The sequence below is a fragment of the Rhamphochromis longiceps genome, linkage group LG3 (assembly GCF_057381845.1).
Source record: "Rhamphochromis longiceps isolate RC_006_pf linkage group LG3, R_longiceps_female_GT1.1, whole genome shotgun sequence".
NCBI classification, from domain to species: Eukaryota; Metazoa; Chordata; class Actinopteri; order Cichliformes; family Cichlidae; genus Rhamphochromis; species Rhamphochromis longiceps.
Window position 1 is genome coordinate 61,980,034 of NC_140559.1, and position 17,144 is coordinate 61,997,177.

General features: G+C 41.5%; 1 protein-coding gene across 1 annotated transcript; it reads left to right on the top strand.

Moving 5' to 3' along the window:
- The first annotated feature begins 4,219 nt into the window (after positions 1 to 4,219).
- Positions 4,220 to 6,025, top strand: LOC146675632 (uncharacterized). The gene is made up of 7 exons (XM_085401173.1): positions 4,220 to 4,276; positions 4,374 to 4,552; positions 4,649 to 4,742; positions 5,052 to 5,169; positions 5,244 to 5,335; positions 5,437 to 5,530; positions 5,892 to 6,025. Exons 1-7 carry the CDS (start codon positions 4,220 to 4,222, stop codon positions 6,023 to 6,025), a joined length of 768 nt encoding a protein of 255 aa, XP_085257299.1.
- Positions 6,026 to 17,144: the final 11,119 nt, after the last annotated feature.

Here is a 17,144-nt window from a genome sequence, read left to right on the forward strand (position 1 = left end):
ATTAATAATTTCATATTGAGGTCAGATGGTCAGCAGTTTTGATGTTTTTGCAGAGATTTTATTTTTTGCAAAATAGCACAAGTAAACATTAAAAGTAGTTCCTAAATCAAGGCATTTATTATTAAGGCGGCCATTATTATGGCCCTGAGTGGAAAAAGTGATTGCCCCCTAAACCTAATAACTGGTTGGGCCACCCTGAGTAGAAACATCTGCAATAAAGCGTTTGGGATAACTGGCAATGAGTCCTTTACGAGGTGCTGGAAGAATTTCTGCCCACTCATCTTTGCAAAATTGTTGTAATTCAGCCACACTGGAGGGGTTTTGAGTATGAACCACCTTTCCAAGGTCTCAGCTCCTCAATCAGATTCACGTATGAACTTTGGCTAAGCCATTCCAAAGTCTTTATTTTGTTTTACTTAAGCTGCTTAGAGGTGGACTTGTTGGTGTGCTTTGGATCAAGTGCACTTCAGCTTGTGGTCGTGAACAGATGGCCAGACATTCTCCTTCAGGATCCCAGAAACTGGATTCTGTTCATCTTGACGTTGCATCTCCAGACTGAGAGATCTCAATTACTTTGTTTCTTATTTGCTTCTGAATTTCCTTGGATTGCGCCATGATGTGTAGTTTTTGAGGATCTTTTGGTCTACTCTACTTTGTCAGACAGGTCCTGTTTAAGTGATTGATTCAGCACAGGTTTGGCAGTAATCGGGCCTGGCTATGACTATGGAAAAATTGTATATTTTCTATTGATAAATGCAAATATTTTATGTCTGTTATGTGCATTGCCGTGTGGAGAATATAAGGAAAACAATTGTGTGGTTTACCTTGTTTCTTCCTCTTAGATTTCTTGATTTTTTTTTAAAATTGCAATAACTTTATGTTAATTTCAGTGCACTTTCACATTTCTTTAAATTCAAACTACAGTCCTGTGAATAACTAGAAACACTTCTAGCAGCACAAATGTGAGCTAATTGTTTTCTGCTTGACTTTATCAGTCTCTCATATTGTTGTGGAGGAATGTTGGCCCACTCTTCATTACAACGTTGCTTCAGTTCTTTGAGCTTTGTGGGCATTTATTTAAGCACAGCTCTCTGAATGTCCCAGGTTGAGGTCTGGACTTTGCTTTTCAGCTATTCTGCTGTAGATTTGCTGCTGTGTTTGGGATCATTGTTCGACTGCAAGACCTAAACTTTACCTATTAAACAGTTAACTCTGTATTTTACACTTTATGTGAATATTGTTGCAGATTTCAATTATTAATGTTTTTATAACTTTGTTCTTTCTTATATTTAATATTATACAATATTTATACTTCATGTCTCTGTCTTCTTTTGAACACTCCAGCACAGCATCACTATAACTTTGTCCTCACTGACAATAAAGCTGTTTTATATATTTCATTGCAAATGTTTCAAGCAATTTGTAGCTGTATCTTAAGATATTTTGTTAATAATATAGTATTTTATATTGTTTTTTTCCCCATATTTGAGAAATATTTAACATGTAAAAGTCTGTTTATGTACAATTTGGTGATATTAGCCCTGATTATTGGAGGAACTTGTACATGAAGCAGATTTCTGAGACTTCAGATTTGAAGGTTGTTGTCATATAATCTAAATGATGGCAGATTAACGTTCCCTACCTCTGTCCTACAACCACAGGACTCCTTTGCATTCGACTGATAGAAATTTCAAGCTCAGTGTTAATGAAGATTTCAAAGGCCTTAGTGCAGGGGTAGGGCACGTCTAAAACCTGCAGGGACACCGGCCCTCGAGGCCTGGAGTTCCCTACCGCTGCCTTAGTGTGAAAGGAATGAAGCTGTAGCGCCTCCCAGTGGTTGAAAACCTCAGGATGCAGGTTATTATTACTCTTTCCTGCTGGCACACCTGTCACACCTGAGAGTCAGCTAGAAACTCACAGTGACGTGGACATCATGCAAAGACTGCCAGACTCTGTAATACTGCAAATGATCAGTGACTCAGGTTATCACTAAACTTTAAACGGCACCTCTGTGTCTCTGTGTGCTGAACATCTAGGATTGAGTCAGGCTGCATTGACTGTGGGACTTTAATGTGTTAAAAGCAGGTTGAAGACGGCTCAGAAACATTTGAAGATTAAAATTTAGCATTATGGCTGCTGGTGGTTTGTAAAGCCTCTACTCAGCTGTATTTTTGTTACTAATTTATGTTTGTTGTTGTTTAACACAGATTTCAGAAGAGCAAATATGCTTAATAGTTTAACTAGATTTCATTTGTCAGTGTGGGACTGCTGAGTCACCTGAAGAACTCATCTCATTCATTCTCCACATGATGTTCATTTACAGAAATGTTTCACAGGAACTGATTTCTCCCAAAGGGTGAACTAGTGTGTTTCCATAGATTACCTCTGTATGAATGTACTTCTTAAATGAAGGCAAGTGTTTGTCCTTTTTTGTTCCTCAGGTACAGTACGTGATATCAAGGGCAGGCGGTCATCACTGGGGGTAGACAAGAAGCAGACGTACTTCCAAGAGGGAGCTGCAGTGAGGTCAGAGGTCAGAATCTGAAACAGCTCAGGTTTATATTTTAGAGGTTATAAAAAATCAAAATGTATTATTTAAAGAAACCTTTAAATAATAGTCATAATTATGATTATTATAAGAAATATCAAACATTTAAGTGGATTTTCTGTTACACATATCGTGTTAGCCCTGCAATAAACTGGCAGCCTGTCTTTGTCCTGTATCAGCTGGGATAGGCTTCATCCTCCTGCAACCCTGAATTGGATACATTGTATTCCAATTATGTAATCTGATCATTTACAAACTCAAGGTATCTAATCAAAATGTAAGTGATGCCGCCCTTGACAGACAGGGAGATTTTATTCCTCAAAGACCATCATCCAGTCGAAGTACTAGTTGCCACGTGGTCAGTGTTCTCACAACCATTGATTTTATCTCACAACTTGTTTTCACCAAAGAATTTCAGTAAGTAAATATTCTTCAATCTCTTTTTCCCCCCAGTGTCTGCAGATCAGCATCAGTGTCCACGTGAAGAACCTAGTTATGTTGCCAGTGTCAACCCAACAAAAGGTACTTTACCTTCTTGTATATATTGTGATTCCTTTACTTTTATATTTGTTGTTATAGTTGAGTTAGGCAGGGCTTTTGTGCAGTCCTAAGAAACATACTGCCTAGAGTGTTTTTCACTTTGTGGAAGAGTTTCTTTATTTTTTTTCTGTTAGTGTGTGGAACTGAGGTGCTTCGTCAGGAGCTCCTTCAGTTGTTGGAGGATGGAGAAGAGGACGCAGCCATGACTTGTGAGACGTTGTCTGAGTCAGCTGCTACTCACTGGGCGATCAGAAACATGGTGTCCTTGCTAAAGTGGAAAGAGGCCAGGCCTTGTCTTATAGACAATATGTTAGCTACTCTGGATCCACAGTCACACCGTGTGTGTCAGTGTGGCAAACAAGTAGTTGTGAGGTGTCTGGACTGCCTGCCTCTTCCATTCCTTTGTGCTGACTGTGATATTGCAGTTCACACACGCTTTGTCCTGCACAGCAGAGAGGCAGTAACAGGAGGGTTTTTGCAGCCTTCATCAGAGTTTCACAATCCAATATGTACGGTTTTTAAGTCTTATGCATTTATTGCTATGTACTATGAGTGTGTGCTGTTATTGTATATTTATTGTGTATCATTTAATTTCCAATTCTTTTTATATATATTGTGTGTTTTTAATGTTAGTTCGGCTGTTGCCTGTGCAAAGACCAGACTGTGTGTGACTGCCCAGCAGGTAACGTTGAGGTTTCACCCGGTGCAATTGTGGCTCTTGTAACCATAAATGGTAAGTTGCTCTTTTGTCACACAGTACATACACAATAGATGTGTTTGCAGGTTTTAGTGCAAATTGTACATTGCTACATTGTTTTGAATTACCCTCGGCCCGCAGTATATGTGGGCACCTGTCAAAGGTCATTTGGATTTACCAGACCGCTTTGAAAACAACATGGGAAAAAATGAATGTCTTTGTTGAGCCATGACTGGATTTCTCCTTATCCTTCCTAAAGGCCGTTATAACCTTGCACTGCCAGTGGTCAGCTGCACCAGCTGTGGCCTAATGTGGTCCCCCTCAGTTAAGGACTTCCAGGGTGGTGGATATTGGCCTGGCACCTTAAATTTCTGCACCCTGTTTTCAATGGATGTCTTTCAGTCTTTCTATGACATTAAGAAGCTGCAGCAGGGATGTCACTTAAGGCCTTTGTCAAAGTGCTGGATGAACGAACAGCCCATTTTGGAAGGGTGAGTTTCTAAATTTGTCAAGTTTAAGGAAATTGTGCAAATCAATGTTTATGATGACTGTCCGTGAATATTCTGTTGTTTGTCCTCTACTTAAAAGACTGGCCGAATATCAGCTGATGCCTTCAGTAAAAGTTTCTTGGAGTGGAGTGCTGTAAAGTGTGAGGTGGACAGGATGTGCAAGGAGCCATGCTTTAGCTGCCCTGCCTGCACTCCAGACATGCTCGCCGTCTCAGTTGATGGAAACCGCAAGCTTTATCGCTTTCAATCAAATGCAAGGTACGTTATGCATTGTGTACATAAATCAAATATGGATTTGTACAAAAATTGTATTTTGATGTTTCTTTTCAAACAACTGTCACCGTGTTCGTTCAGCACTTCAGAGCAGGGGAACTTTGAAGGTGTCTTCATTGAGAAAGATGAGGAAGTTGCTGAGTTTGTGAAATACATCCAGAGACACACAAATGATGTAAGATACACATATATATCAGTGCTGTCAGCGTTAATCTTGTTAAAATGACGTTAACGCCATAACCATATACTCATACGTGTGTGTGTGTGGATACATATTTGGATGGGTGGATATTTATTTTGTTTTTCTCTTGGTGTTGTCGTAATACTATTTACTTGACTTTATCTTAATGTGTACTTCATTTTGAGTAGCTCACACTTGGATGTGCGAGGTATACTGCAGCTTGTAGTCTTGGATACGTTTAAGACATTTTGTTATAAGGTTGAATGAATTCAGCAGTCATGTATTGTGACCTCCTTTCTATAGATCAAATGGGGAGGTGCGTTTCAGGATGGGGACGGTTCTACAGTTGGAGAAGAGGTGGAACAAGTAAACAGTTTCCTGTCTAGGGCGGCCATCACAACGAAGTACATGTCTAAAGCAGGTGTGTGTCTGTGTGTGAGATTCCACTCAGTCTCCTGCTCATTCATTCTTATTTGTATACTAACTGAAATGCAGGGCGAACAGACATGCTGAGCCTCCTGGCTTTGGGCTGGAACAAAAGGAAAGTGGAACAACTGGGCCGCACTTTGAGCCAGAGATATCTAAAGGTCATTTTTTCAACACCCATTTTAATGTGTGTGGTAATGGGGGGGAAACACCAGTACTCTAAAAATGTCCATATGAATGACATTTATTAATGTATTCTTAGATCATAAGGATCCTTAGAGAACAAGTGGAGAGCCTGAATGCGAGCAGAAATGAGCTGGGTGTGGATGACGACACACTGCAGCAATGGGCTGAAGGTGAGTCTCAATATAATGCACTCGTGTATAACAACAGGACCCACCATGGCCTCATTAAAGAACTTAGAGTTAAGATCTTTCTGACAGTGTCAACAAACAATGAAAAATAAGCTTGTAAAAGCAGAATTGATGGCAGAGTTGTTGCGTTTGATCAAATTGGATTGGACCTGGGTTGAAGTGATGTCGTACTAGTTGGTTTTATAAAGCTGAACACCAACATACTTGTTATCTCATGATAATGCAGCACATGAAGGCTCCAGATGTCTTATAATGAATATCATCAAGTCAGTGATTACAGAGTCCACTGTAGTTTGGTGACTGTTACTCATCCTGTGTTCTGATTAATATTCCTCTCACTTAGAAACGGATCAAACTGATGGCAGCCTTGGAGCGTTGCAGGCACGAGTAGAGGAGCTTGTCGTCATCATCAGAGTGCGAACACAAAGTCTTTACAGACAAAATGGTGTCACAGTTTCTTTGAAACGGACCGTTTGATGCTCAGTTTGTACAGCTCATACAGCTACTTTGTAAACAGAATAAAATCAGATCCAGGTTTGTTTAAGCTGGATGTGATTTGTTCTAGCAAACGAATTGATGAGTGTAGATTAAAATGTAAATATATGCATTATGTGAAGGTGTTCCTTTTTATGATTATTTACAGATAGCAACAAGAGGCGACACAGAATTCGCAAGGTCATCTTAGATGAGAAGAAACGCTTGGCGGCTGCTGTTGACGACTACAACAAGGAAACAAGCAACAAAGCAAATCGTATCCAGTGATGCCCTCATGCAGAGCGACGTTTGGCCCTGGCAGAGCACAAGTGAACGTAAGCTCTTGATTTCTAAATATCCTTTTTAAACAAACTCCCAGTATCTGAGCAGCAGTTGAATGTTTTGTTCTTGAATCATAATATGCTGCTATGTTTTCCCATCTGATGTTGTTAAACTGCAGCTGCTGCTGACCTCCGGACAAAGAGAAAGGTCTTTGAGAAGGTGATGGCTGTGAGGCGCCTGAGAGAGGAGGAGATGATCCTTTGCAGGGAGATGCAGCATCACTGGACAGTGTTGCGAATGCGATCTGTGGTGTTGGGGACAATCTCCTCAGACTGTAAGCACATCTTTTATTTATTTATACATTTGGTGATGAATTGATTGAAAATAATAGCAGATGCTAAAGTCTTACTGGATCTTTTACCTATATTTGGGTTGCTAGCTAACACTGCCTTCTCCCTTAAAAAAAGTTTAATCACATGATCCTAACTCCTTGTGTTTATGAGGTGAGTTTTTTTGTCTGTTTGTTTGTTTTACTTATATTTAATAGTTTTGTTGTTTTTACAGCCTCCCTTGTTGGCATGTCGGAGGATGCACAGAAAGGACTCCATAGCCTGGTTTAAAAACAAAGTGAACTGAAAGCTGAAACGCTCAAAGTAAAGGACGTGTACAAGAGAATCCTCAGCCACCAACCACTCCTGGAAATGGACTCGGAGGAGGAGGAGGAGGACGTTTCAGACGATGAGAGTGATTTGAGCACTTCTGATGAAGACTGATTGTGTCATCATTGATGTTATGTTTGCTAGAATAAAAAGTTAATCACATCTGTTTAATGTGACTTTTATAATGTCTGTTTCAGAAATTGCTTATCAACAGACATTTTACATGTTGAGAAGAAAAATGTAATTCCCTTGGTGCAGTTGTTTACCCTGAATCATTCTTTCCCATCTAATTTAATGACTCGTGTACATGTTCAGATACAATAACATAATTGAATTCATGGGATGCTTTCTGGGCTGCTCAAATTACCACAAAATGTAAAAGCACCAGGCAGCACACTCACAAGGACATGTTTTGTTCAGTGTTTTGTTGAAGAAATCAACAAGTACAACTGAGATGTTTGCTGTAGTGGTGTGTTTGTTAAGAAGCATGCCAGCACACTGGTGAACTGACAGTCCCAGAATGCACCCGAGCCAGTGACTCGCCCCAGAACAAATGACATTAATTATCTAGAAAGACAACCGTGATCAAAGACTAAGTAAAAGAGTAGGAAACAAAAGATAAGGAAAGGTACTGTGGGGTAGGAAAGAAAGGCCAGAGCTGTGCAAAATGACCTCCAGCAGGCCACAAATATGCACGTCTGCTCAAACGGTCAGATACTGACTCCATGAGGGTGGTATGAGGGCTCGACGTCCACAGGTGGGGGTTGTGCTTACAGCCCAACACCGTGCAGGATGTTTGGCATTTGCCAGAGAACACCAAGCTTGGCAACTTTGCCACTGGCGCCCTGTGCTCTTCACAGATGAAAGCAAGTTCACACTAAGTACTTGTGACAGAGTCTGGAGACATATTGGAGAACCTTCTGCTGCCTGAAACATCCACCAGCATGATGGTTGGGCAGTGGGTGACTAATGGTGTGGGTGGCATTTCTTTGGGGGACCGCACAGCCCCCCGTGTGCTCGGCAGAGGTAGCCTGACTGCCATTAGGTGCTGAAATTAGATCCTCAGACCCCTTGTGAGACTAAATGCTGGTGCGGGTGGCCCCGGGTTCCTCCTAATGCAAGACAGCGCTAGACCTCATGTGGCTGGAGTGTGTCAGCAGTTCCTGCAAGACGAAGGCATTGATGCTGTGGACTGGCCCGCCCATTCCCCAGATCTGAATCCATTTGAGGACATCTGGGACATCACGTCTCACTCCATCCACCAACTGCACCACAGACTGTCCAGGAGTTGGCAGATGCTTTAGTCCTGGAGTCTGGGAGGAGATCCATCAGGAGACCATCTGCCACTTCATCAGGAGCATACCCAGGTGTTGTAGTGAGGTCATACAGGCATGTGGAGGCCACACAGACTACAGAGCCTCATTTTGACGTGTTTGAAGGACATTACATCAAACCAGATGAATGATTCTGTATTGCACTGATCAAGGAACCAACCCAATAGGAGCTAAAGGCATCCTCTTCACATTACTTAACATAGTGAGTTTATACTATGTTTAATGTGCATTTTCTTCATCAGTCTAGAACATAACATGTTAGCGCTCCCTGGTTCTTTTTGGAGACAGATCCTGAGACAGCAGGCAGCTTTGGAGAACTCATGCCAGCTGTGGTCATTAAGGAAAACTTTGATTTAATATTGATTTCATGACAACTATCCTCAGGCACATATTCCTGGATATATACAATGACATGAGTAGACACTAACCCCCAGCAGTCTGGTGCTATGACAGCATAACTAAGGGCTGACCTGAACCAGCCCCAACTATAAGCTCTATAAAGAAGTAAAGTCTTATGCCAACTCTTAAAAGTCTTGACCATGTCCACCTCCAAAACTCATAATGGACTTTGGAGGTGGACAGCTATCAAGCTCCTCACAGAGGAGCAGCTTGACAGCTAAAAGCTCCCAATTTACTTTAGTCCAAATACATGAATTCAAATTGAGGTGATAACTATTTATCAACAGTATGAATGTCTGTTCCCGTCCAACAAAGTTGTTACTACATACCATGTTGAGCAGGGCTTCCACTTGACTTTAACTTCTTCTTTTTCCTGAAAAACATGATATAAACAAACAATTAATTCAGAAAGACATGCAGGTTGCATACAAAAAGGAGCCTACAAACATTTGTGTACTGTTGAATGGCTCAATATATTATACAGTTAGTTTACAAAAATATAAGAACCACTACAATGCTTGTACTGCCAGCATCGAGTGCATGTCAGCAAAGCAACACTGCTTACATTGTGGCTCACAAGCTCCACTCCTTTTCATCAAAACCAAAATTTTATCTACATTCTGTTTTTTACACTTTAAATCCCAGTTAGGTTAAATATTACCAGTAGCTTTTCAGATAAAACAGTAATAAAGTCCTAATGGTTTCATAAATCTTCATATTTTTTTTTCATATAAGCATCGGGGACAAGGCTGTCTTGCAACTGTTGAGGTCACTAGTGTGCGCCCTATTTCTTCCAGGATCACTCTTCATTTGTAGGTTTTAGTGGACTCCTACTACTGTGAAGTGGTTTTCATGGGACAGGGGCTTGTATTCCAAGATCTGGGAGATTGTAGAAATGAGCTGTGATGCCCTTCTTGCCATCTTTCCAGAAATATCAGTGATCTGGAAGCTGTTAGGCTGACTTACAGCAGCAGCACTTTCTGCACCTGCAGAAACTCCAGGACACATTTACTAACAGTGTTTGTTGCTGTGTGTGCTGCAGCTGCAGCTTTGAATTTTTTTTGAGAGCTAATATTTTGGCTTTGGTGTCTTGTTATGAAATGTACAAGAGTAAGAGTGTTAGCATGTGTGTCAAAGCTACGTTTGACTGGGAAACTCAAAGCTCAATAACCTGTATCAACAACAATTCACTGCAGCCTGTGTAATATTTGATGCATCATAATTTATTCCAGTCTATCTTGCAAATACATGTTTGCGTTGCAATGTCATGCACAACACACACAACTATTAGAGCCTTAAGATCAAACCTGCGTCATTCTTTTGGTCCACTGCAGTGTAGCAGTCAAACAAGGAGAAGTGAAGTGGCCCCAAATGGCCAGGATAGAGATCAGAGGGTTAATGCGTAAAATGCATAAAAATATTATTGATTACAGGATAATACATTAATGTTAATATCAACAATAAGCTTTTTACTCTGAAGTTACAAGTATAAACAATGCTGTTGCATTTACACTTACATTTTTTACTATAAGTATGGAAACAAGTGAACAGCATTTTATAATAAGTTTAACTGGAATTCTGTACACTGAAAAACAAACAACAGATAAAAAACACAAACAAACAGCCAGTGCCTTCATCTGTCCATTAAATGTCAAACATCGCTTTGACCTGTAGTCTCTGCTCGTCAGCACATGCTTTTAAAAAGAGCTCCATGTCCTCTGCAAACTGAAAAACAAAGAGGAAGAAGTCCCTCTACACAAAAACACTGTGGATGACAGGCCAGGCAAACATCTATTGACCTGTTTGAATGCCTCCTCATCATGTGAGCCTTGAAGTTTTTTTGTAAGAAGACTAAGACCACAGTGAGGACGTTTCATTTTCATGGACTTTCCACAAGCCCCAGTTTCATTTAGCACAGAGGGTGGAGCACATGAATGTTCTACCCAAGATTCAGGAAATGGTTTAGATGCTGGAGACGAGACATGGAGAGGGAGACGAGGCTCCACGGAGAGTTCAGTGGGGAGCAGTCCTGAATGCTGACATGACAATAATTGCCTTGCCATATCCCCACGCTGTATGACTGTCATGTTACAGAAGGGCAGTGAAAGTGCACCGGCACATCATTTTGTCTGTAAGAGAGAAAAAAAGAAAAAACATGTAATTTAAATGTAGTTGTATAGAATGCAGTCAGTTTATCTAACAATCAGATTGTACATATTAACAAAAATATCCAAGCCGTCCTCAATAATGAAAGCAAAATGGTGTGGATCACAAGAGCTGTCAGGAAATGTGGTGAACAGGAAAAATATTTAATGAAAACACTTTTTTCTCTCGCTGATGAATGAACTGAACTGTACAATGTGAAAAATAACTTTTAAGTCAACAAAGACCTGCAGAGGTGCTGAAAAGAAGTGCATATTTATGACTTTAACTATGAGGTATATTTAATACCAACATACCTTTGAAAGGCAAAGCACTTTGAATGTGTCCATTTATATGCTGCTCAATCTTTGCCCTGACAGCAGGGCTGAAAGTGGGGCACAGAGGGCAGTGAAACAGCCAACACGTGGTGCATTCCTGCAACTCTGGCCTGGAGGCAGAACTCCAATTTGATATTTGCATCTAAAACAGTCTGTCTATTCTCTCCATCTGTCAGCTGCTGCTGGCTCTTCCTCCTCCTCTTCCTCACACACTGCTGAGTTTGTCCTGGTGGATCATCAGGGCTGCAAAGCCTCACAGATGATGTGCAGCAGTGGGTCCCTCAGTCTGTCCTCACTCTGGACACTTGCAGTCGTCACACATGGAAATCAAATGTGTGATAAGCTGCAGGATTCAAACACAAGTGTGACTTATAAACACATGTTCATACTTTTATTCCACAATCAGAGAGAAAGAAACAGAGAGAGAGTGCAGGACCATAGCTGGACTCGCCATCGGGCATACCGGGCAAATGCCCGGTATGCCCGATGGCGATTTTTTGCTTTTATGGGCCGATCGATTTTTTTTTTCTTTTGGAAGGGTATAAATAATGAAAGGTGTTGGATTGGCCAATTGGTCATGATCGACTCTGGGCTGGACCAATTACAGCCGAGGAGGTCGGATGCACCCTCCCCCTTGTTTAGCAATCTTATAAATGAACTAAAGAAAATGGAGAACAAAAAAAGGAAAGAAGGTGCAGAAAAAATTAGGGCCAAAAAGAAACAAGCCCTTCAGGCAGACGCTGCCAAATGTGTAAAAATAACTGAATTGTTTGGCGGTAGCTGTGGCATAGCTTCCACAGATTTAGCAACATCAGCAAGTGGTGGAGGCCAGCAGGTGGATAAGGGAAAGGGGAGGCAAGAGGAGGAGAGACCCGAGGCCGCCACCGGTCATAGTGGCAGAGGAACTGAACTTCAGGTAAGAAGTTATGACCTGCTGTCTATCTGTGTCAGATATAAACCAAGTTTAGTTGTAGTTTGTTTTCGTTGTGCTGACTTTTTACAGTCGCTTAGAATAACTGGTACTAGCTAGCATGACGGAGTTTATATACTGCTGGGCGGGTGCTATGAAGTTACTGATAGTAAATTTTATTTTATGCTTAAGGTTAGTTTCTCAAACTCCTCAAAATCTTAACAAATTGTGCCAATCCTTACATGTTGCACCAGGCTGATTTATCATCAAAAGTGGAGAAGTCTGTGACAGAGGAGACAGAAGAGCAGCAGAGAGAGATGGAGCAAGAGAGAGAAATAAAAGAGCAGGAGATGGAGATGGAGAGATGACTTTATGTCATCCATGAGGGATGCATTTGACATATGTTTCACATATTATAGCCCAACAAGTTACTTATAGCAATTTAAATACGAGCAATCACTTTTTGGCAGACAATCACTTTTTGGCACAACACCGGCTATTTTTTGTGTTTCTTTTTATCGCTCTGTAGCTGAGTTCAATTGAAAGCCTGCATGCGCTAGTACCTCTTGCCACAAGTTCCCAGAATCCTTTGCGGTTTTTACCCCTGAATGACGTCACATTTTTGGTGGGCCGGTCTCTAGTCAAAATGCCCGGGCCGATTTTTTGTCCCAGTTCAGCCCTGTGCAGGACAGACAGACAGGTGACAGTCTCAGGTGTATACACTGCTACACAACAGCACCAGAGAAGGAGGATTTAGTGTTTGTGTTATTACGAGTGCAAACAAGAAGAGTTCCAGATGGTGCAGTGGACACATGTGTGACTGCTGTGATTAAAGCATCTTTCTTTCAGCTTAACGAGTGAACCGTCAGCTCGTTCAAACACACGTTAAAGTCCGTTTGGCTCGACACCACCGAACAGAGGCAGCAATATAACATAGCTAACATTAACGGTGCAGTGAATCCTGCTTGTGCCGTGATATTCAGGACTGCAAACCGAGCAGCATCACTGACTTTCAGCTTGTTGTGTTTGTGGATATATGACTGACTTTAATTATCCACAAAATCATCACATTCTCTGTAGGATTAAGGTCGACTATTGAACAGCGTATATTTTAAAGTAAAGGCTTTAAAACCAAGTAAACGCTGAAAGTACAAACATCACTAATGTCACATAACTTTGCCAACATGTGGCCAACAGGAATGTTTTAATGTTCTTCATTATTAAACATCTGCACATAAATAAGTGACATAATATTCAGTACTTACTTCTGAAAGTTTACTCTTCAGCCGCCCCTCTTCCGCCGTTTTCTTTCGGCAACATTATCCACACCCACCGCCGCGCCGTTCTCTCAGAACTGAAGAAACTTCTTGGATAAAACGTCTTCAAGAAATTTAAAGCAGTTCAGACGCTTTTCTTTCCCAGCTCCTCAGACTGTCCACCCTGTTAGCTTCGTTAAGCAGCCATGAAGAGTAGAAGGCCAAGTATGAGTTTCAAACAATAAACACATTTATTTTTAAACCCTGCAAATAAACAACATTAACATCAAAAGTTTTACATTTCCTAAATGTATCCCACAATCTGAATATAACACCCACTTCCCCACGTTTGATCCGCTGTGTTAAATATGATTAAGAACAGAATGCAATCATTTGCAAATCCTATAAACCAGTATTTTAAACAAAGTGAGAAAATGAAACATTTAAAGAAAAATATTAGCCCATTTTGAATTTGATGGCAGCATCCTCTCTCCAAAAACTAAAGGCTTTACGATGTTTAGTGCTGAACCATGTTGGTTAATGTGTAAACTCAACAGTTTCCATTTTGATTAACCTGACCAACATCTAACATAGAACACCTTTGAAGTGGACCTCGCACCCTGTGGATAACTTCAAACACGTCGAGGTCTTCAGAGGCTGAACTTTGACCCAGCATCACAAGGAGCGCCATAAACACTTGTTACAGTTATTAGAAGGAACCCAGCCTTTAGACATCCCCACAACGACATCGTGACCAAGGGTCTGTTGCATGATTTTTAACATGGCTACAATGTGTCGTCTGCTGAGTCATCGTTTAATACAACAACGTACTGAAAGAGAGCATTCAGCATCTGACTGAGCTGGACTAACCTTCCCTTTCAAAAGTGAAAACTGCAACATAAAACTGGAATACAACCAACTTCTAATGAAATGTAACATTTTATAACATGAACACAGATTCCAGGTGAGCTGTGTCCTCCAGGACTGGATTTACCAGAACAGGTATGAGGATGGTGCCTGACGGACATGTACGAGCTGGAGTGGATCCCAGCTAACACAGGGTGAGGAGACAGACGACCGTTCACGCTCACACTTATTCACCAGTTAACCTAACCCCACTACCTGAATGTCTGTGAACTGTGGGAGGAAGCCAGAGTCCCCTGAGAGGACCCACACAAACACGGGGAGAACATCCAACCTCCACAGAGACTCTCTCTGCACTAAAAGCACAAAATAAAAATCACACCGTCATGTAATTCAAGAAACTGGTCTTAAAAACATTTAATCTAATATGTCCACATGGAGCCCGTGTTAAGGTCCGTACTGGGCTTCAGAACATCAAGTGAACAACGTCAGATGGGACCTGAGTGCGTTGTCTCCTGATAGAAAGTGCTGAGGATCAGAAGGACTCAGGGACAACACGATATCTGTCCAGCAGAGGGCGGCATTATTCCAAACGGCTCCATCCTAGAAACATGATGTGGAACAGCTGACCTGTAGATCTGCTCAAGAACAATCGTCACAGTCTGATCACAGTCAGTCCCACGTCTGCCATGTTCTCAGCTTCCTTTAGTACAGGTAGCTTTAATGATCATTTCAAGTGTGGTTGTTTCATGGAAACAGAGAGCAGACTGCAACATCTGTGACAGCCTCCTCTAACACTCTGATGGACGTGTGGACAGCAATGCTGCCTGGAACAGTACCGATGTTTCAGGGCTGATGACGTTTTTGGGTGGGACATCTACATCCTGACATATCAAGGTTACTTTACTTTTAGGTAAATTTGCTTTACAGAAAAATAATAGCATTTGTCATCAAGATATTTATATGACTGCACTTGCTCAGGTTTGTCCGGATTTCAAACTGTTCTAAAAGTCTTTTGATTCAAATCTGGGGCTGTGTTATTGAAAGCAGCAGAGAAATCGATGAACTGAAGTCCTTTACTCTCTACATGTTGTCAAACATGTAGAGAGTAAAGGACTTCACCTGATTGTCAAATCAGGTGAAGTAGAATCAAAAGCGCGTCCTCCACTCCTCTGTTGGGCTCATGTGCAATCTGCATTGAATCAAGCTGAAGTTCAGTGTCTTCCATAATCACATTTCTGATGATTTGTTCAAAGACTGAGGTGAGGGCAGCAGGCCTGAAGTCGTTTAGAACTTTTGGACGACTAGATTTAGGACCAGGAACCACAACAGCTTCTTTCCCAAGAGAGGGCATGAACGATTTATTCAGAATAACCTAAAATATAGGACTGAGTTCTTGAGCACAAGTGTAGGAGCCATATGAGTTGTTCCTTTTTGTTTTGGATTAAGAGGGTTGGTTTAAATGCACACCTTGTATTGGTGCACGGGTGTGAGGCGTGACTCGTGGGCGTGTTAGGTGATAAATGTGGTTGCACTCACCTGATGAGCAGAAAGGTCGGGTGAGCATGAGGGGAAACCTGTTGACCCCAGCTTGAGTCATTGTGATGCATTTTTGGCTGTAACTTGATGTATGTTTTATGCACTAATTGATGCCATAGGCCGATGTTGTAGTTTGGTGTAGTAATTGGTGTAATTCTTTGTGAGTTGCAGTCATTGTGTTTGTGCAGTCTGTGCATTTGTTTAATAGTTCGATGTGCTGATTTGTATAGTGGACAGTAACATGTGGAATTAAAGGAGCAAATAGTGCAGAAGTGCATCTCATGTGTTTGTTGTTGTCGTCATCAGCGTCCTCATGTTTAGCCTGCTGCGGCCATTTGCTGGAGGAGCCACAACAACTTGTCAACAGAAGAGTTTGTAGGTTTTATTGGATTATTTATATATAGTTTGATTGGTGAGAGTTTAAGGTTCGCTGTTGCCTTTTAGAGTAAGCCTGTGGCTTCACACAGCTGTTTCAATCAGGAGTCTTGTTCCCCTGTTAGGTTTCAGCAGTTTCACCTGCATTAGGCGTTGTACTGATTTGCTTTCTATTGTGCATCAGGCGGCTGAAGCCATTGGCTTGGGAGTACCGCCGCAGTTTGTGTTTAAGACAGTTTGTCTTCCTCACAGCTGACGGTATGGAGGTACATAAATACCCATCGCCAGTATGTACGGAAGACTAGGCTGGGTTAGCTAGGTTTAACAGGCAGATTAGTGGGGATGTTACTCCTGTTAATTGTGTGTGTCCAAGGTTTATTGAAAGGAACGTCATTAATTTGATGTGTTGGAATGAAGCTCTGTGGCATAGGTGCAGTTCAGCGTTTGGATTTTGTAATGTTTGAGTTATGAGTTATGTGAGTTATGCAAACAACAAAGTTTTTTGCAGCTGTTCACCTAAAAATGCAGCCAAGGCGTTTTTAAAATAAACATTTCAAACTATTTACAGAACAATCAGCTGTTCGGCATCAAATCTGATGCCACACAAATTATTTGTGCCACTGCAAAAAATAATTTCTGTCCACTATGAGATAAAGGAGAACAACAGCCTGATACCTGCAGGCCTGACAACAGCAGATGTATCACTCCGCATCAGCCACGCCGCTTTGCTAGCTAAAACACATAAGGACGCTGTCATAGCCTGTCAACCATGTTGATTAGCTGCGTATATACACGAATGTGAATCGCATCATTGGCTGGACTATGGGAGAAGGTGGCATCATTCTAATCGCATACAGGAGCAGCCGGACACTTACTGACTATTAACTACTCGATTTAAATCAAGACGCAACCTCTCGCGCTCTCTCTCTCTCTCTCTCACTCACTCACTCACTCACTCACACACACACACACACACACACACACACACACACACACACACACACACACACACACACACACACAC

Excerpts from the sequence above, each read along its gene's own strand:
- LOC146675632 (XM_085401173.1), top strand. The coding sequence starts at position 4,220 with ATGTCACTTAAGGCCTTTGTCAAAGTGCTGGATGAACGAACAGCCCAT. Across the intron at positions 4,277-4,373 it reads GAACAGCCCATTTTGGAAGG|ACTGGCCGAATATCAGCTGA; the intron begins GTGAGTTTCTAA and ends TCTACTTAAAAG. Across the intron at positions 4,553-4,648 it reads CGCTTTCAATCAAATGCAAG|CACTTCAGAGCAGGGGAACT; the intron begins GTACGTTATGCA and ends GTGTTCGTTCAG.